The sequence below is a fragment of the Mycosarcoma maydis genome, chromosome 5 (genome assembly GCF_000328475.2).
Source record: "Mycosarcoma maydis chromosome 5, whole genome shotgun sequence".
NCBI classification, from domain to species: Eukaryota; Fungi; Basidiomycota; class Ustilaginomycetes; order Ustilaginales; genus Mycosarcoma; species Mycosarcoma maydis.
This window is the reverse complement of record NC_026482.1, coordinates 1,054,459-1,072,993: the sequence shown is the minus strand read 5'-3', so window position 1 is coordinate 1,072,993 and position 18,535 is coordinate 1,054,459. Positions and strand designations below refer to the sequence as shown.

The following is an 18,535-nucleotide window of genomic DNA, read 5'->3' as shown; positions in this document are numbered from 1 at the left end:
ACGAATGTCGTTATTCTGTGATTCCTCCGAGCTTTACGGCGTTTCAAATTCGTGATTGGTAGTTGAGTTGCACAACACAGCACGGTATCGCGTAGGCATGTATTGTACACTGTACCCGTGACTACATGTGCACACACACACACACGTTAAGTAAGACCAGACAGCGAGCTTCGGCTGAAACCGACTCGCAGGCACAGTCGTGAATCGCGTGGTTAAGTATCAATTTTGGCACAAACATTCACAGATTCGCGACTGGCAGATCCTAATCACGGAACGTGGATTCTTCTGGCGAGCAACAGTCCGTTGTCACGACTCAAGACTTCTTGATCCATTACCATCTTACAGTCCATCGAACAACTCATCTCCACCAAGCACGACACAGTCTAGCCATCTGCTTCACATTCTCACTCGAGATCAGTCATCACCGCCCCACCTAGCGACCAGTGGGCCTTGTAAAGCTGTAGCACAACCTAGCTGGTCCATACACATCACCATTCAACTGGTAGCTGGTCTTCCACATTCCTCCCATCATGCTCTCCAAAACTTCATCCGCCAAGCCCGACATCATCCTTGTCGGAGCCGGCATCGTTGGCTCCGCTCTTGCCTATTCGCTCGGCAAGTCCGGCCGCCGGGTAGCTCTTCTCGAGAGAGACTTTGACGAGCCGGACCGTATTGTCGGCGAGCTTCTTCAGCCCGGTGGTGTACGTGCACTCTCCAAAATGGGCATTGTCGATACGCTTGAAGATATCGACGCTGTTCCTGTCGAAGGCTACCACGTATTCTACGGTTCTCGCTCCGTACCTATCCCTTATCCGCAGGAAAGACCCGACCAAGCCGGCAGTGGCGTTGTCAGTAATAGTGGCAGGGTTGAGGGTCGCAGTTTCCACCATGGCAAGTTCGTTCAGTCTCTACGCAGCAAGGCTCTTCATCAGCAAAATGTCACCCCGTACGAAGCCACAGTACGAGATCTGCTCAAAGACGCCGAAGGCAGAGTCGTTGGTGTCAGCGCTACGTGGAAGAAAGCGCCAGAGGGCAAACCAGCGGCTTTTGAGCTGCGTGCTCCTCTCACCATTGTTGCTGATGGCTGCTTCTCCAAATTTCGACGTACACACGGAAGCTCAATCCAACCCTTGGTTCGATCCAACTTTGTCGGTCTTGAGCTGCACGATGCTCCCTTACCTGCGCCGCACCACGGCCATGTCGTCTTGTCCAAGAACGGTCCGGTGTTGCTGTATCAGATTGGCACCCACACCACACGTATTCTGATCGATGTAGCCGGCGAAAAGCTACCTTCGGCAGCAAAAGGAGATCTGCAAAAGCACGTCAACGAGAATGTAATTTCTCAGCTTCCAGAGCAGCTGCGCGAATGCGTTCAAGTCGAAATGGCCAAAGGTCAGCGATTGCGCAGTATGCCCAATTCCTTCCTGCCGCCCAGCATGCAGGGTCAGTCCGAACACGCAAAGGGAGTCATCGTGGTCGGAGATGCGATGAATATGCGACATCCTCTCACAGGCGGTGGAATGACCGTCGGTCTCTGGGATGCCGTTCATCTCACAGAAGTGCTCGGTGGATCAGAATGGGCACCACTCTCTGGCGACAAACCATCACGCGCTCCACTCGAACTCGCCAATTGGTCTACCCTCAGCCCAGCATTGCGCTCCTGGCACTGGAACAGGAAGGGTCTCTCTTCCGTCATCAACATTCTCGCACAAGCATTGTACAGCCTGTTTGGCGCCGACGATGCCAACCTCGAAGTGCTGCGAGAAGGTTGTTTCAAGTACTTTGAAATGGGAGGCGAGTGTGTCAATGGTCCTGTATCGCTGCTTTCTGGACTGGCACCGAGACCGATGCTCCTCGTTGGACACTTTTTCGCTGTTGCTGTATACAGCATCTATGCGCTGTTCGCTCATCCCAAATTCTACCCTAAGGAGGGAAAGACGAGGAAGCCTTCACTATTGGAATACCCAGCGTTGATCTGGCGATCCATCATGGTTTTCTACACGGCATGTATCGTGCTGCTTCCGGTCGTTTTCACGGAGATGAAGAGCAACGTTCCAAGGCTCACTCCTGTCACCGCAGCTTCAGGAACAAGTGGAAAGGGCGGTCAATTGGCGAACGCTGGATCTCTCAGGACGGACAACTTTGCCCTCGTCAGTGCCTCAATTCTGCTGATTGCAACCGTGATGTTCTGGGGCAACGCGAGGGATCCTGGTACAGCGAGAAACCTGTCCAATTGGTTGGTCTTTCCCAAAGTAGGTGCCGGAGCGTCCTGATCATCAGATGCGTCGCTCTGCGCTCCAAAGCATCGATATTATACCCTACAGTAGACACACCTCCCATCCTGCTCATTTCACTTAGATGTCCCGCATACATCACACTCAATTCACTCACTCTTGCAACTCTGAGAATCAACGCCACTCGATCCAATATTCGCGCGCGTGTCGATTCACGCTCCTGCGGAAGCTTTGTCCCAAATTGGCTTAGACAACGTGTATGATTGCGACTAGATACCTCACGCATTAGGATTGACGCGAGCCATCTTTTTGTCATGGCCTCTTTGACGCGCCTTGTTGCCCGCTTTCTCCTTCTGTTTAGCTGATCTATCAGTGCCCGAGTTGCCTGTGCCTCGTCCTCGGGTCGGCTTCTTGGTCTGAGGGCCACTGCCGCTGCTGGGATTCGATCCACCAGCATGGTCTCCACCCGTCCGGGTGTGACCACCGCCTCGGCTGCCGCCCCTCAAGATGCGTCCACCACGTCCACGGTCCGGTCCGAACCGTCGGGCGTGTGCAGCGTCCTCGTTGTCCTCGTCGCTATAGTTGCGTGAATCACGCGTCGCGAGCTGCTCGTCCAGCTCGGATTGTGATGCAGCAGCCAGCAAGCGGTCCTTTCGCGGATTGCGCTCCAGCATCACTGCCCACGATTCGATCAGGTCGTCGCTCAAGCCCGTTTGCTCTTTCAGTTGTTGCCTCGCCTCACTGCGCCTCGTTGTTGCATCGGTCGAGAAAGATGCAGAGCCGTGTTGAACGTAGTGCCGCAAGAGAACGCGCTCACGCATTCGCGCCTGATCCTGATGGTCATGCCCAGCTCCTTCGTCATCCTCGTCGCTGTTATCATCCTCGTCGGTTGCGAGACGAAGGGCCGGTCCTCTTTCCCGTCCATCGTAATCCAGATCCAACTCGTCTTCCACTCCCACGGTACGATGTCCTTCGGCAAAAGGGTTCCATTCCTCTTCGGCTTCATCGTCGTCAGCTGCTTCAGCCCGCGCAAGGATGGCAGCTTTGAGTTCGGGTGCGAGCTCGTCGACTCGCCCAGTCCGAGCCAGTTTCGGCTGAACGATGGATGCAGGGTCAAAGGCAAAATCGCCAAAGACGTTGGCCCTTGATTTGACAAGCGATGGTTGCGCAGCTGATGACGACGGCAGCGCTGATGCCTCAATGGAAGGAGCAGCAATTGTAGTAGATTCGTGCGAGACTGCGGCTGGCAGCATCGATTGCGTGAATTGCGGAGAACGCGCGGTCCCCGACGATTGCATGTCTCCCTCGTCGCCCTCCAGTAGCCTTTGAATGACCATCTCTGCACTTTGACCGGCGAAAGAAGGCCGAGAAAGGATGGTCCGAAGGCGCTCCATGCCGTAATGGGGCAAAATTGAATCGACGAAGGCCACGTCATCCTCAGAGGCAGGGCCAACACGTCTTGACCCCGCCTGTGAATGTGTCTCAGATGAATTTGGTGTTTGCGAAGCGATAAAACGTCGCAAAGCATCCCACGCTGCACCCGTGAACTTGGGCACAGAAGTAGCGAGTGCGTCGATGGACGCTATCGTATCATTGCTCTGGCCCTTCTTGCTCAACACGCTGGATGCCAACTCTGCCCGTATGTACGGCCATGAATCGGTTGAGACTGCGAGATCGAGTAGTACGGTCGAGTTGAGCAGGGTCGAGAAACCTCCTTTGCTGAGCAGCTTTTCGCTTTCAGCAAGGCTCTCTCGCAGAGCGTCAATGAGCTTTGCAGAGCCTCCGAGATACCCCAGCAAAGTCGAGATCAGTTGGAGTAGGTCGACTCGGCAAGTGAGCCAGTGAAGCTGCAAACTGTCGGCACCTAAGCTGGCAAGATCTGGCTCGTTCAGAGTTGCTGTGGCATCTCCTGCGAAACTCTTAGCTATTTGGGGCAAAGTCTTGTCGTAGATGTGAGTGCTTGTGCGGACCCACGCTTGAATCGAGCCAATGTTGCCCTTGAGCAAACGTGAGGGACAAACAGCGAGAAACGCGCTAGATATACGAGCGAGCGTGCGAATGCTTGACGAAGTTGCAGCACTATCTTGCGGGTTCTCGACAGAGACAAAGCTGACGAGCTGAGCTGAAAGGCCTCCAACAATCTCCTTTACGCTTGATGCATCGAGGAGACGCTCCAAGATGGTCGCAACCACCGGCCTGGTTCCTGCGGGCGTTGCAATTGCTAGATCAACGAGAGAGCCTTGAGTGGGGACAAATTTTCTAGCTAGGGAAGGATCTCCTCGCTCGATGAGTCGTGCAAGGATATCCACATGACTAGAGGCGAGGTCAGGCTCGCCAACGTTGGGAAGCGAGCTTGATGCGGCCTCGACGGCAAGCAGATGGAGTGAAGAGGCGAAAATTCGAGTCACGTCAGGCTTTTGCAGGGTGAAGCGCACCAGATCAGAGGTAGGAAGCTTGTCCAAGGATCGAACGAATTGATGGCTGTCGTTTGCTTCGCATAAGCCCATCTTCCTCTGATCCTGCCAGTACTGAGAGGTACCAGTGGACACCGCTGGTTTGATCGGATCCAGCAGACGATTTCGGCGTGCGAAATCTATCTATCTTTTGGTGGTGGTGCTGAAGAGTAGAATTTGGCTGAGTTTGTCATCCAGACTTCTTCCAAAACAATACAGCGGGTCGTGGGTGTGGAGGAATTTTCGCAGCCCAAAGCTCGCACAACATCATGCCTCACATTCCGGGCTTCCTATCACAATCACGCAACGAGCTTTCAGCAATACAATGTTCACAGCGATAACGAAATCGTCGTTTCCATAGTCAGTAAGAGTTGGCAAACAAAAACCACATTACAGCGTCAAGCAGCACGTCCAAGAGCGTAACCGCCATCGATTGCGCGAAACGGGTTACAAGCGTTGTGTACGAAAGGCGGCGAGAAACGCCCAGGGGGTTTAGGTACCGCACAAGTTGCCTCCAGTGATAGCTGGCCAAGGCACTCAAAGAAGACAAAGTCTAGGTCACGTGCGAAGCATATGTGCAATACCCCACGACCATATCCCCTCCGAGGTCGACGTGAGCACTGGTTACGGAAAGCGCATTTTTAGACTACCGGGTAGCTAGAATCAGTCCTTCTTGGTCGAGGTGTTGCCAGTAGCTTTGGCAAGTTCGTCGCTGAGACGGTTGTACTCTTCCTGCTGCTGCTTGGCCTGCTTTTTGAGCGTGTCGATCTCGGTGAGGTACTTCTTCTCGATGTCGGCTCCACTGCTGCTGGTCTTGGCTCCTTTCTTGAGCGCCACGAGCTCCTCCTGAGTGTTGATCAGATCAAGGATGAGCGAGTAGCTTCGCGAGAGGATGAGACTCAGGAACAGAGTGAAGCCGGTTAAGTACATGTTACGCTGGCTGTAGAATTTTCGGGCAGCATAGTTGGTCTCGGTGCGGACGTCCTGAACGCCTCGGTTGTCACGAGCCGTCTCGCCTTCCGACATGACCTTGACCATTCTCTGAACGGCATCGACAAAGAGTACCGCGACAAAACTATACCCGACGTCGGAATAGGGCGAATGCAACAGAAAAAGTCATCAACAAGAGCCCCACAAGCACTGGTTTTATGGGGAAAACGACGACTCACATGAAGGTGATCTTTAGGCCGTACTGAATCTTGGCAACGACTGGATTGGTGGCGAGAAAGTGGAACAGCTTGCGCCTCCAGGTGAATGGCAAAGGAATCTGTTGAAGGGAAGGGGAAAGTCGTTCGATTAGGAAAATGGCCGGCAAACATCATCAAGCCTACGAAGCAAAGCTACCCACGATGAGAACCATGAACATGGCCATCTCGAAGCACAAAAGTGCAAACACGATGCTGTAGTAGAGCGTCATCTTGTGGATGGATGAATGGTAAAGAAGTTCGAGGCAGATGGGTACGCTGATGTGAAGGTAGAGAAGGATAAGTCACGAATATGCGATTGAACGAAGTTGCTAAGTTACGTCAAAAATGTGATCGTGACAACTGCTCAGCAGGCGTGGAATCGAACCGTCAGGCAGTGAGGGCGCACTATGACGACGGCAGCATGGCAAGCCAGCGAGCAACGCGGGCCACTTAGCGCTTCTAAATCGAGCCACACGCGTTTGGGCCAACTTTTTCGAGTCGCATCCTCCACCTCTGAGCGCCGAATTTTGAACCCATTCGTGATAATTATGGTTTCATGTTTGACACTCTGTCCCAAAGCTTTCTTGCCACAGCCACAAAGAGTCATGAGTGTTGATGAAGAAGAACCTTGAAAGGAATAGTTTGATTTGCACGAGTACAGGCGTGGATACGAGCAACATTTTCTTGTTTCGTACGCTCACCAGTGAATAGCAAGGCAGAGCTACGACGTCTTGATCTTGACAAAACTGTTGATTTCGAACGTGGAGTCTTTCGTGCCATCGCGACAGAGCCGGTCGATCCTGGATCACGTCGTTGACGTTCCATTCCATTCGTGTCAGGTCGATATCACGCTGGAACTCATTGTCAGAGCAGAGGGTGTAGAACGAGCCGGCCTTGATGCGTTCCAGCATGGACGCAACCGTCTGTTGCGATGTCCACGCGCCATCCCCTCTGGGGTTGCCGTCTTAAGCACCCGTTAATCCAGTGTGCACCCATCCCGGAACGAGCAGCTTGATGTCGGCTTGGCACAACTTATGCTAAAGCATCTCATGTACGAGAGACTCGGTGTGAGCCTTGAAGGCTGCCTTCCAGATAATGTACGTAGGACCTGTGCCTGGCGGTGTGGAGATGCCCTGCTTGGGGTTCTGTGGTGATCACGTGCGCATCTTGACCGTGCTTATTGAGGTCGGGCAAGTAGGCCTGGTAGCTGCCAATGATTGTTAGGCAAAGCATTGAAAAGATCAAGGTCAGATGAAGTGTGAATGGGACGGCAAAGCTGGTGCAGAGTCGACTCATACATTGACGACTCCGTAGGAGTTAGTGCTTGTTATCCACAGATGGCCAAGCGCTTGGAAAGAGGAACGATTGTCGCTATACGTGCGCCTAAAGGAGCGGGGCGTGGGTCTGATGGAGGTTCAGTGCCGCAGCGTGGGTGCTGCGGTGTCAATTTGGGTTCTGACAGGTTCAAAAACGTCGATCCACAGCTAAAGGCGCAGCGGTATGTGGTTGGCAGTCATAGAATATACTACTGCACTGTCGAACTTGAGTGACAAAAACTGACAGGGATTGTCGAAAGCAGATGATACCAAAGGGGTTTTTATTTACTGTATGATGGATACAGAGGATGAGCCAAGTGACAATGTGTCAACTCAATACAAATCCAGTTCATTCGTGAATCCTGCTTGTGCTCCTACCTAAAGTGCGTGCACGCATTTATCAACTGGCTCTTGCGCCGCACGACCCCACACGAACAGGATCTGAGTCCTATATGAAGATACTCAACCCAACTTGTCCGTCATGTCATGTCGGTGACAAAACTGAGGATGCGGTCCATGCCTTCAGAAGTAGGAGCTTTCGTCGGGCCGCCTACACCTGCGTTAGCCATGAGCACGGTCAGTCTGGCATCAGAGAACTTTTCGAAGCTCGATTCACTTCGGTCTCCGACAGCCACCTCCCTGCCTTGCGAGAGGTAAGAGCCGAATCGGCCAGGCCAATCCCGCTGGCACCACCACTAATAATAACCAGATTGCCAACCTGGGTTCATGAATGCGGCGTAGGAAGTCATTCACGATTGTGAATGCAGACAATACAAAAGTTGAGCTTTGAAACGAGAACGCGAGGCCCGAGGAAGAGAGAGAGAGAGAGAGGGCTTAATAGCAAATCAGTGCCCACAAGTGCCGTTATATGGCTCTGTTACCTGAAGTAATGTCATCGCCACCGCAGCGTCCCAACGGCGTTCAAACTAAATTGGAAATCGATCTTGTTTTCGAAGCTTGGTCCCAGGTGTTGTGAACTTTGACCGTCAAGAGTCGTGAGTGGATCAAATGGGTAAGCTCATCTGATTTGAAACTCGTACGAAAGAATTATTCGCTATCGCTTCCTACATCATCTGTCGCCCTACAACGTCGGAGGCCACGAGCCGGCGGTCTTTGCGTCGGAATGATTGTCGGTGCTTCGGTTTCGATGTACCACATCCACAGTATCTCGCTCGAGTCAAAGCCCATACAGGTTTGCAAAGTCGATACTGATGTGTTGTAAGCGGATGAAATGCAAGATTCTTGAGTTTTGGAAGATTTTCCGCCCCAATTCAACAAGGGCCAAGCGGGCGGCCCGCTTGTACTTGTGACTACTACGGTGAATGAAACGCTCCGAGCCGGCGTCAGAGATTGCACCTTCCTTCAAAAGGCTCCGAAGACGACCCACTCAAAGCCACAATCACGAAAGCTTGATGTGGCAAGGTCTTTGTTAGAATCTTAGCCCTTGGATCTTCAGCAGAACCATCATCGCCATCACGATCATCTACATCAATAAGTCTGCGCCGCGTTTGAAGCAAACTTCAAGCCGTATCGAGCCAGATTTACAACATGGAGAAGAGGCACGGCTCGCCCACTACGGCCGGCATCGGCTTGCTGCCTAATACCCGCACTGGTGATCCTTGGATTGGTCAACCTAAATACAGTCAAGGCATAACGGCGACGATCTCAATCATCATTTTCCTTTTTGCACTGGCTTCACTTCATTCGCGATGGCAGCGCTCGACCAAGGCAGCGCCAGCCTCGAGCTCTGGTAGACTCACTCGACCCGTCGCAGCACTCCGCATGCTTGCCTATCGACATCTGCCGTCTTTTCGCTTGGCGTCCATCAACTTCCGTCTGCCCGTTCTCGGAGCTACTTTGGGATTGAGCGCCTTCATGCTTGGCTTCACTATCTGGGCCTTTGTAGTGCAACCGTATTACCGTGTCGACCGCAGTTTCGGTAGCCCGCCCCTAGCTCTGCGCGCTGGCATGATGGCGCTTGGGCTGATGCCTTTCATCTATACATTAGCTTCAAAAGTCAACTTTATTTCTCTGCTTACCGGAGTAAGTCATGAGAGGCTCCAAATTTTCCACCAATGGCTCGCTCGATTTATGCTTTTCCTCGCCACGGTCCACGCCATTCCATTCATCCATCAACCCTTGGCCGACCATGGCGTTACTGGGCTACGAGAAGAGTTCTTCTCAGACAGCATCAACACAACTGGTGTTATCGCGTATGTATGTCTGTTTGTGCTTTCATTTGCCAGCACAACTGGCATTCGCGAACGATGCTACGAGCTTTTTCTGCTCATCCATGTACCCGTGGCGGTCCTCTTCCTGGGCTACATGTTTGTGCATTGCCAGGCGATGCTGACATCTTGGAGATATCTCTGGGCTACCACAGCCTTGTACATGCTGTCTGTGTTCTTGCGATTCGCCACTCAGCTCCAGCAGAACAGCTTCCTGTCGCTCGCAAAGTGCCGTGTCGAAGCCATGCCAAGTGACTTTGCAAAGATAACGGTAGAATCACCTATGCGATGGAGGCCTGGGCAACATGTGTTTGTGCGCTTCCCTGGTCTTTCACCTCTGTCAGCGCATCCCTTCACCATCATCTCAATGCCCTCGGCCGACGATCAGCAGTTGATGTCGACCATCGTACTGATGGTGAAAGCCCGCAAAGGCCTCACAAAGCGCCTCTACGACCGAGCAGTTCGGATTCAAGGCGAACAAGCAGCAAAAGGACTCGAACTCTCAGCAGTGCTTGACGGCCCGTATGGACAAGACGCCAGCGTCGCCACCTACCATCATGCCTTGCTGTTGGCTGGTGGGAGCGGCATTACCTTTGTCCTTGCATCGTTGCTTGAAGTGGTATGGCTTTGGCAGAAGAAAGCTGCTACGACGCGGCGTATCCACCTGGTATGGTCCATGCGCGATGTGCAATCGCTCAACTGGGCCCGCCAGCATCTCGTCACCGTTGCTTGCCTTGCACCTCAAGACGCTCTTAAAGTAACGATCTATGTCAGCGGGGCAGACCCGGCATCTCAAAACCTTGACCTACCAGCAAGTTGGGAAGTGCAGTGGGGCGTGCATCCCGATGCTGCCTCTGTCTTGTCGGAATTCATTCAAGGGATATCCGTTCCGACGGAGAAAGACCCAGACACCGAAAAGGCATGTCCGAGCAACTCGAGCACAGGCCCGATCGAGGGTCCCGCCTCTGCAGCTGTGGTCGTATGCGGCCCTTCCGGAATGGTTAAGGACGCTGCGAATGCAACAGCAACGCTTCAGCGCGACATTCTATGCGGCAAGCTGTCCAGTCTTGATAATGTTTCTCTGATCACTGAACATTTTGGCTTCTAAACAAGTATAAAATCGTGTATGGAATAGCTCCAATGACGAATGCCATCTTGAGTGTCATCCCGTGTCACGTTTTGAATAACTCATGCTGCCGTCATACTGCCGTATCCAAGCGACAAACTTGGGTCGAACGGCTGTCTATTTACTTATGGAACCCTAGCCAACGACGGTTTATGCGCCAGATGTAGCGTCCCAGATCCGGGGCTCCTCTGGGTCTAACATCTTGCTGTTGATGGCACTCACGACTGTGACGTGTAGCATTTAGCGCGTGGAAGCGTGAAGATAAGAGAGACCAGAAGCCTGACTCGACTTGCGTGCCAGTGTCGGGATTGGCTAAGGTCACAAGCTGGCGTGAAACCGCGTCGATTGAATGTCTACATCCAAACGCGTCTCAAGAGCCCAAACTGCTGCGCGTCGGCCACGTCGATACAATCACGAACGAATTGTAAATACAAAATTACCAATCGCGAAGCCTCTGTAACTTATGTGAAATCTATATAGGCGACTCAGCCAAATTCAGGAGTCAAAGTTGAATTTTCGTCCCATATCCAAGCTCTGGTCTGGTGCCTGGTGAAAAATATTGTGCGCAGTTGAACTGTGTAGAAAGCAACGAGTCCGCATCTCTATATATACCGAAGGGGAGTCTGCGCGCATCCCCCCGAAATCAGATTCGAAATTCTCGCCTTCCCTTCTCACCACATTCATCCGCTTCGACACTCAGTCTAAGCGAGTCGTGCTGCTATTGCCCGCCTAGCAAGCCTGTTTCCGCCCTCAACCCGCTGTACAGCTTGTCTTTACATCTTCGAGGCATTCATCGCCCTTCGAAGGTGTACCCTGCTCGTCATCCATAAAGCCATTCAGCACGATCACAAAGGGCTCACTACTAGCCTTTTTCTGCATCGTCTCTCGATCAAAGAGGTCTTCATTGACACGCCTTTGATCTAGACCGACTGTTTCGCTCTTTTGACGTCAGCTTCGCCATCCCTCCTGATCTCTTGGGACTAGCAGCATCGATTAGTCTGTCTTGTCGACGGTGACACTGTTGTGTAGTATTTGGAGCCGTCTCCGCACTGGCGATCACCTTGACTGTTGATTGTCGCTTACAGTGAAGGGACCTCTCCGGCACACACGACTTGTTTTCTGCATCGCAATTTTAATACCAAAAAGATTGATCGTTCGAGCAAGAACGTCATACGCCGATCCTACTCTTCTTTGTGCGACCCGTCGCCTTTTCCACCCATTGTATCTGTCGTGTTTCTCTTTCCGCCCGCATCACAACTCGGCTCCTGCCTTGTCACGCATCTTCGACGTCTTCCTTGCATACGGCCTCATCCTTACCACATTGTTCCTGACATCATCACATCCGTTTTCCTCGAACAAGATGGCTTTCGGAGGTGTCGCGCTGCCCGGCTCGGGCACTTCTGCTAACAATGCTACCAGCATCAAAGGTGGCGTCAATGCTGGAGCCCAGCCCAAAGCCAACGGCGCCGGCGAAGATGACAAGAAGGCCGTTCTCGGCAAGGATGTCGGCATGGACCAGCAAGGCCTCTCGAGTGTTCATGGCATTGTGCCAACCTTGCAGTGAGTATTATCAGTAGCCGTCCGCCGCTTTATACTGTTGCGAGCCATGCTGCTGGGCAGTCTGCCATGTAGAATCGCTCATGTTGACATCTGAAGCCATCCTCCTCGTTGCTTCCTCAACGTACTTAGGAACATTGTTGCTACCGTCAACCTGGAGGTGCGTCTCGACTTGAAGACCATCGCCCTGCACGCCCGTAACGCCGAGTATAACCCTAAGCGTTTTGCCGCAGTCATCATGCGTATTCGCGAGCCCAAGACCACCGCACTCATCTTCGCCTCGGGCAAGATGGTGGTCACCGGTGCCAAGTCGGAGGACGACAGTCGTCTTGCCAGCCGAAAGTACGCGCGTATCATCCAGAAGCTCGGTTTCGAGGCTAAGTTCAGCGAGTTCAAGATTCAGAACATTGTCGGTTCATGCGACGTGCGCTTCCCTATTCGTCTTGAAGGACTCGCTTACAGCCACGGTGTGTACTCTTCGTACGAGCCCGAGCTGTTTCCTGGTCTTATCTACCGCATGGTCAAGCCCAAGGTTGTGTTGCTTATCTTTGTCTCGGGCAAGATTGTGCTCACGGGTGCCAAGGTACGAGAAGAGATCTACCAGGCGTTCAATCTCATTCTACCTGTATTGGCTGAGTTCCGGAAGCCTTGATCATTGATGCTTGGACACATTCGAATTACCCACCATATCTCAGCAGCATTCACCTATCCATCTCTTAAATCACCAACATCAGCAACAGCAGTATCCGCAGCATTCATCCCTTGCTCCTACATTGCTACTGGCTTGACGTCTGGCAGCATGTGGCGAGCGAGTTTCTCGCCCAATCTTCTCCGCATTGCCGCGGCTTAGCGAACCACATAGGTCGCAAATTGCGTCGTAGCGGACATTCTCTCCCTTTGAATCTCCAACGGATAACACCTTAGGTCGCACATTAAGAGCTGTCGTGGCAAGCGTATGCTCGAAGCCTGCCTTTGCCTCGTCGACTCTGGTCCTTTTCACCCCTCATCATCCACATGCTACATTACAGAAAATCATTCAAATCAAAATTGTACTAGTATCGATATTTGTCTTCAATTGCAATTTGCAACCGTGTCGTCCATGTGACGCATCTGACAATCCTTTGGTCCGTGTAAGTTTGAGTGATGGTCTTGGGTAGACGGTCGACGCAATGGTGCAGATCTGCGTCATGAAAGGGCAGAATGTCTAATCATGACTCAATGGCGTAAGAAGGGGTGGAGGGTGCTGTTTCGTTTGAGGGAGACGTAGCACGGCGCACAGTAGGTTGCGGTTCCCTCGAGCGACTTCCCGCGCACACCTTGAATCAGCGAAAAGATACACAGCTCAGAGGACATGGGCAGAACGGGCTTGAACTAGGATTACACGTTGTACATAGGGGACATGAAGAAGGACAAGCGCTGCGAGTGCTCTTCAATCCGAGTAAATGAAGTTGTATCTCGAAAGGAGGTGGGGGATGGCGGCGAGTTGGGGGCCGTAGCGTTGCGAGTTGTCGTAGAGTTCGAACAATGGTACTGCGAGCAACTTCATGTTTTTGGGTACTGCGAGAACCTCTGCATGTCGCAACGAAAAGGCCGACGGATTGGCGAGAACGTGCAAGTCAGCAAGGAGACAGATTGGACGAGTGGAGTGGGAATGTGTGATCTCGGACAGCGGAAATTGCGAAGTCAAGGCAGAAGGGGTGGATACGTACTGGTAGGTGGAATGGTGACGAGGAAGAGCTTCTTGCACTCTTTCGGCTTGGTGACATGTGGTGGTGCATACGGATACTGTCTTTCATCAAATCGATTGGCATCGAAAAACGGCTTCAGTATTCTTCTTCGTTCTCGTTTGCTTCTCTTTCGTAAGATGCCCATCTTACCATGAATGTCTCAAAGTTGGGCCTCCACCATTGAGCGAGGCAGTCTTGAATTTCCCAATCTCCGTCGTCTTTATTACGCCCTTCGCCATTGGGGCCGAATGAGTTGGGATCGCTCTCGACCGGCCCCAGTCGCTCGTCTAATCGTGCCTTGATTCCTTCCACTTCATCTTCTCCTGGTTTCAGATAGTCTCCCGGTCTATTTGATTAGTACAGAGATGTCAAAGAAAGGTCAGCCAGCCTGAAATGCAAGTTATACGCTCGGCAACCAAAATGCCACAACTCACAGTTTGAAGAAAGCATTGGCAATCTGAAGCATGAGGACGTGCGGATGCCCATGTTCGTGCACCACCAGCACCGCTTCGACCGTCCGCCTCATACCGAGGTCTTCATAGTTGTTTTGCAAGCGTTGCAAGCGGGCTGCAACCGACGGATCTTCTTCCGGTTGTGCGTCCTTTGTTGTGAAAGTGAAAGCCGTGACTGGGTAGAGCGTCAGGGTTTGAGACATGATGAGCTGACGTTCGAGATGGAGATAGCGGGAAAATATGGACTCTTCCTCGGAGCGATACAAATGCACAAGCTTAGTTGTTGCGTCGTGCCTGCAAGTCGATGTTCTGATGAAGGTGTCTCGTGTAAGATGTGATCAGCAATGGCTAGGGTTGTGTCAATCGTGAATCCTTCCAGGCATTCTGAACCCTGCTGACCTTCCATCTCGCGACATGCTTACATAAGTATTTGACAGGTAAACACAGACGCGAGACGTGAGTACAGGAACATGCTACTGGTTGTTAGGTCGATCTTTGGCCCTGCTCCTTCCAGATGCGGAAAATCGTGAATGTCAACCAAGGCACAAAGTCACGAGTCATTCACGAGATTCACGATTCACGGTTGTCACGCTTTCAAATCATGAATAGATACTTTATTGATCAAAATGACGAAAGGAGAGTCGCACAGCGATGTACGACGTGACAGACACGTCGCGACTTGTGCTTAGTTTGGAGTGGAGGCTGCCAGGGCGGCAACAGCGCGCGCGAGCAGAGCATACCAAATTGGAGGATCCATCCGCACAAAGTGAATCACTGCATCTGGTTGCATATGTCTATCCGCCCGATCCATCCGCTCAGCATCGGTTGTGATCTTGCCTCCTCTCCTCATCCAGCTTCTACCCTCTTCGTATCAACTTGTAGTGGCACTTGCAACCTCAACTTCAAAGTCCGTAAGGCTAACACCGCACTGCATCCCAAGTATGTCGTCCACTCCGTTCAAAGGCTCGCTCAAAGCCAAGAGAAAGGGCGAGCTCACCGAGATTGCCCAGGCGCTTGGCATCGGCCTCGACCAATCACAAAAGAAGGAGGAGCTCGAGGACCTGATTCGTGAACATCTTATCAGCCACAAGAATCAGTACTCTTCCAACGAGAATTTCAAGGGACTCATCGACAGCCTCGACTCCAGCCGAAGACGTTCGGGTCGCTCGAGCAGCGTCAACGGTAACGCGTAAGTACGCGGAACAGTAAATCTTGTATGCTAGCCCAACGAATCCGCTCGTGACTGACATCTTCATCTTGCATTTGATGCGTCTGATAGCGAATCGGACGGCTCGGATTCGCCTGAAGCGTCGGTCCGCTCGCCTCGCAAGCACTCGCAGCGCCCGTCTAACCTCGGCATTCCCTCGACGCCGTTGAGCGCCATCCCTGCAAGCGCTTCGGATCTCGCCGCCTCCGCCAAACAGCGCGGACTCAAGGCTCGCAAGTCACTCGACAAGCTTGTCGACACCATCTCGGCTAACGCTCGCTCCACCGCCCACGAGCTCGGCAGTGAAGTCCAGGACGCCCAGAGCGAAGTAAGCGCAAGCCTTCACGCCGTCCAGGGTGAGGCTACTAAGCGCTACCGCAAGGCGAAGCAGCAAGGTCACAAGCTCTTTGTACGTGCTCGCACCTGGCTCAGCGACACCAAGAATCTCGTTCGGCTTCTTGTCGCGTTCGAGGGTCTCTTGCTCTTGCTCGCTACGCTTCCCACAACCTACATTGAGATTGGAAGTCGTGGACCTAAAATCCCCGTCGTTAACCCCAAGTCTGGCATCAACGCTTACCTGCCTCACTGGGCCATCACGTTGCCCGACCCTCGCGGCTTGATCAGCTTGGACTTTTACCGTCCCTTGACGCTGTGGACTGTCTACAGCGTATTGGTGCCCCTCGCGGTTGCCCATCTCGTCACCTTTGACCGTCGCGCCCAGCCCTCGGCCTACTCATTCCTGCTGGCACGTCTCTCAGTGCTTTTCTTTTTGGCGCGCGTGCTGCCCAACAGCACGCTGACTGCGCTTGGTCTGCCGGCGCCTGCCGTACTCGGCGTCGCTGCCGGCGAGGTACGCGAATCTGCCCTCATCCGAGGTCTGCGCTCGCTCTTCTCTTATGACTACGTGCTTGCGCACCTTGGCGTGGACTTGCAGATCTGGGCGACTGCTACAGCGTTTGGGTTTGCCCAGTATGAGACCATCGCTGTCCGACCCCGCGCTGCTTGAGAGAGCTAGCGGAAATGCGCTATGGAACATGCAGTTGGTCATGTTTTTCTTTTCTTTTTTGCTCTGTATTCATAGGTGACACCATATACCTGCGCGTTTTTCCTTGCCAACGTGTTCCCCCGATCTCAGATGGGACGAGATACCCGACGCTTCTCTTCGGTTCCCGCTCTTCAGATCGAGCTACACTCGGCACTGGTCGCGTTTCACGACTCGCTGTAGACCAACACGCTTGGACTTGGTTATTGCTCTTGCTCTTTACTCCACTTTGTTGGCGTGTCTCCGTGTGGTTTCGTCTAGTCTTGCTGCTTCGACTCCTCGGACAGCGATGCTGACGAAGCTTGCGTTGTTCCCCGTTCACATGTATCTATTTGGATCCTCCTGTTCTAATCTTAAGTTGACGTCGCTCTCTCATATTGTGATTCAAGTGTTGTCCCGGTAAAGTGTGCGGTGAAATAATTTCAATCGACGCCAGATGGTTTGCAGCAATGAATGGTGGAATTTTCTCGAAAGTTGATGGGTGGTAAAGGTCATGTTGAAGCTGTCTGCCCATGTTGCGCTAGCAAGTTGGCTAAGGATACGTCTAGAGGTTGCGAATCGGTTTCTCCTGGGGACCGGACTTCTCTTGTCAATGCTTTCGCGCGTTCCAAAGCAACCTGTTGGATGATAGAAGGTCGAAGAGCTGATTCATCGTCGCCAGACGAGGATGTCGATGCAGCCGAGCCACGCTCAGGAATCGCGTTGGATGTGCTTGGGGGCTGCTGGTTTTGCGCAACGTGCGTTGGAGATGTCGAGGCTGTCGCTAAAGTTGTCTGTCGATTGCCCAAAATGCTCTCCAATTCCAAAGCCTCTGGTCCCACCACCCAGCGATTCTTGAGGGCGAGGTTGAGCAACACTGATACTGCCGCCTGTAACTGTCTGTTCTTGAGATCCTCATCTTGTTTGTCTCTATATACTTTCAAGCGTGCTTCCACCAACGAGGGATCCGCTTCTTCTGTTACGTCGCCGTTGCCATCCGCTCGACGGTTCGAGACTAAGCCAGCATTTGATGATCCTGATCCAGAATGATTGCTTCCGTCCTGTTCCTGTTCCGACAACTGTTGGAGCTCCTCCAGATCGATGCCTAGCACCGACGCCATGTTCTCCACTTGCTCCTTGAGCTGGTTGAGCGAGTCCTCGGTCCGATCTCGTTGCTCCGCCTTCTTCCTCGATCCTCTATACGTTTCTCCAAGAATCAGTGCTGCAGCGACAAAGAACAGAAACCCTTCCGAGATTGCATTGGCCCCGTTAGCTATCGCTTTAGCATCGTTAAGAGGACGCACTTTTTGCTGTACGCCATTCGGAAGCAGGTTGGTCCGCAATGCCATCTCGGTACGGTGCATTCGTTGTGCTAGTGCGATGCAAATCTAGTTGTGCACAACAGAGGCCAACGTGTGCGTCAGTCAAGTCTCGCGATTCCAGTCAGGATGTGTGGGTTCGAACTCACCCTTTTGAACGATTCATGTTGAGCTGCCTGACTCTTGAGCTGTGTAGCGATGGGTTTGGCGAGCGTTCGAATAGCCAATGTGGCAATCTTGGCCGTCGCCATCTTCGAGGACAGAGCCGGCGCGGACGAGTTATTGTGGATCAGACTGAGCAAAGTTACGAGTCGTGAGTGCCGGTGAGGAAAATAGTTGCGAGAAGAGAAACAGGGTCCGGCGGCTAGTCACGAGTAGGAGATGGACCGTGCTGTGCTCGGCATCCAACTCAGCCTCGAGGTCTACAAAGTGGTGAGTAAGTTATCGTGTAACTGTGGTTGAAGACATCGGAAAATGTTAGAGCATCGCTTTCCGTTCCAGAAACTTCTGTTTTCACTCGACGTGACTTGAAGCTTAACCACCAACGTTCTACCAAAAGGGTGTCTAGACAACCAGTCGGACTTGGATTGTATTCTTCAACTACGTGCTCAGACCACTCACGAAGGTGTGTTTCTCAATCGTGAATTCATACTGGTCCCAAGTACAAACCAAATCAATCTTTCTGTCAACACTCACATGTGGTTGTCT

General features: G+C 52.5%; 8 protein-coding genes across 8 annotated transcripts; 4 read left to right on the top strand and 4 right to left on the bottom strand.

Annotated features, from left to right (window-relative positions):
* Positions 1–530: 530 nt before the first annotated feature.
* Positions 531–2,273, top strand: UMAG_02398 (squalene monooxygenase; the record flags this gene model as incomplete). The annotated part of the gene is made up of 1 exon (XM_011390392.1): positions 531–2,273. The coding sequence occupies one exon, from the start codon at positions 531–533 to the stop codon at positions 2,271–2,273; it is 1,743 nt and encodes a 580-aa protein (XP_011388694.1).
* Positions 2,274–2,512: 239 nt separating this feature from the next.
* Positions 2,513–4,741, bottom strand: UMAG_02397 (uncharacterized protein; the record flags this gene model as incomplete). The annotated part of the gene is made up of 1 exon (XM_011390391.1): positions 2,513–4,741. The coding sequence occupies one exon, from the start codon at positions 4,739–4,741 to the stop codon at positions 2,513–2,515; it is 2,229 nt and encodes a 742-aa protein (XP_011388693.1).
* Positions 4,742–5,350: 609 nt separating this feature from the next.
* UMAG_02396 (uncharacterized protein) lies at positions 5,351–6,104 on the bottom strand (the record flags this gene model as incomplete). Its single annotated transcript, XM_011390390.1, has 3 exons — positions 5,351–5,762; positions 5,857–5,954; positions 6,036–6,104. The coding sequence occupies 3 exons, from the start codon at positions 6,102–6,104 to the stop codon at positions 5,351–5,353; spliced, it is 579 nt and encodes a 192-aa protein (XP_011388692.1).
* A 2,634-nt stretch (positions 6,105–8,738) lies between these two features.
* Positions 8,739–10,526, top strand: UMAG_02395 (uncharacterized protein; the record flags this gene model as incomplete). The annotated part of the gene is made up of 1 exon (XM_011390389.1): positions 8,739–10,526. The coding sequence occupies one exon, from the start codon at positions 8,739–8,741 to the stop codon at positions 10,524–10,526; it is 1,788 nt and encodes a 595-aa protein (XP_011388691.1).
* A 1,378-nt stretch (positions 10,527–11,904) lies between these two features.
* UMAG_10143 (putative TATA-binding protein) lies at positions 11,905–12,753 on the top strand (the record flags this gene model as incomplete). The annotated part of the gene is made up of 2 exons (XM_011390524.1): positions 11,905–12,104; positions 12,234–12,753. The coding sequence occupies 2 exons, from the start codon at positions 11,905–11,907 to the stop codon at positions 12,751–12,753; spliced, it is 720 nt and encodes a 239-aa protein (XP_011388826.1).
* Positions 12,754–13,530: 777 nt separating this feature from the next.
* On the bottom strand, positions 13,531–14,483 carry UMAG_10142 (putative polyadenylation factor; the record flags this gene model as incomplete). Its single annotated transcript, XM_011390523.1, has 4 exons — positions 13,531–13,668; positions 13,830–13,886; positions 13,979–14,174; positions 14,263–14,483. 4 exons carry the CDS (start codon positions 14,481–14,483, stop codon positions 13,531–13,533), a joined length of 612 nt encoding a protein of 203 aa, XP_011388825.1.
* A 738-nt stretch (positions 14,484–15,221) lies between these two features.
* Positions 15,222–16,493, top strand: UMAG_02392 (uncharacterized protein; the record flags this gene model as incomplete). Its single annotated transcript, XM_011390388.1, has 2 exons — positions 15,222–15,469; positions 15,560–16,493. 2 exons carry the CDS (start codon positions 15,222–15,224, stop codon positions 16,491–16,493), a joined length of 1,182 nt encoding a protein of 393 aa, XP_011388690.1.
* Positions 16,494–17,020: 527 nt separating this feature from the next.
* UMAG_10141 (uncharacterized protein) lies at positions 17,021–18,078 on the bottom strand (the record flags this gene model as incomplete). Its single annotated transcript, XM_011390522.1, has 2 exons — positions 17,021–17,896; positions 17,977–18,078. 2 exons carry the CDS (start codon positions 18,076–18,078, stop codon positions 17,021–17,023), a joined length of 978 nt encoding a protein of 325 aa, XP_011388824.1.
* Positions 18,079–18,535: the final 457 nt, after the last annotated feature.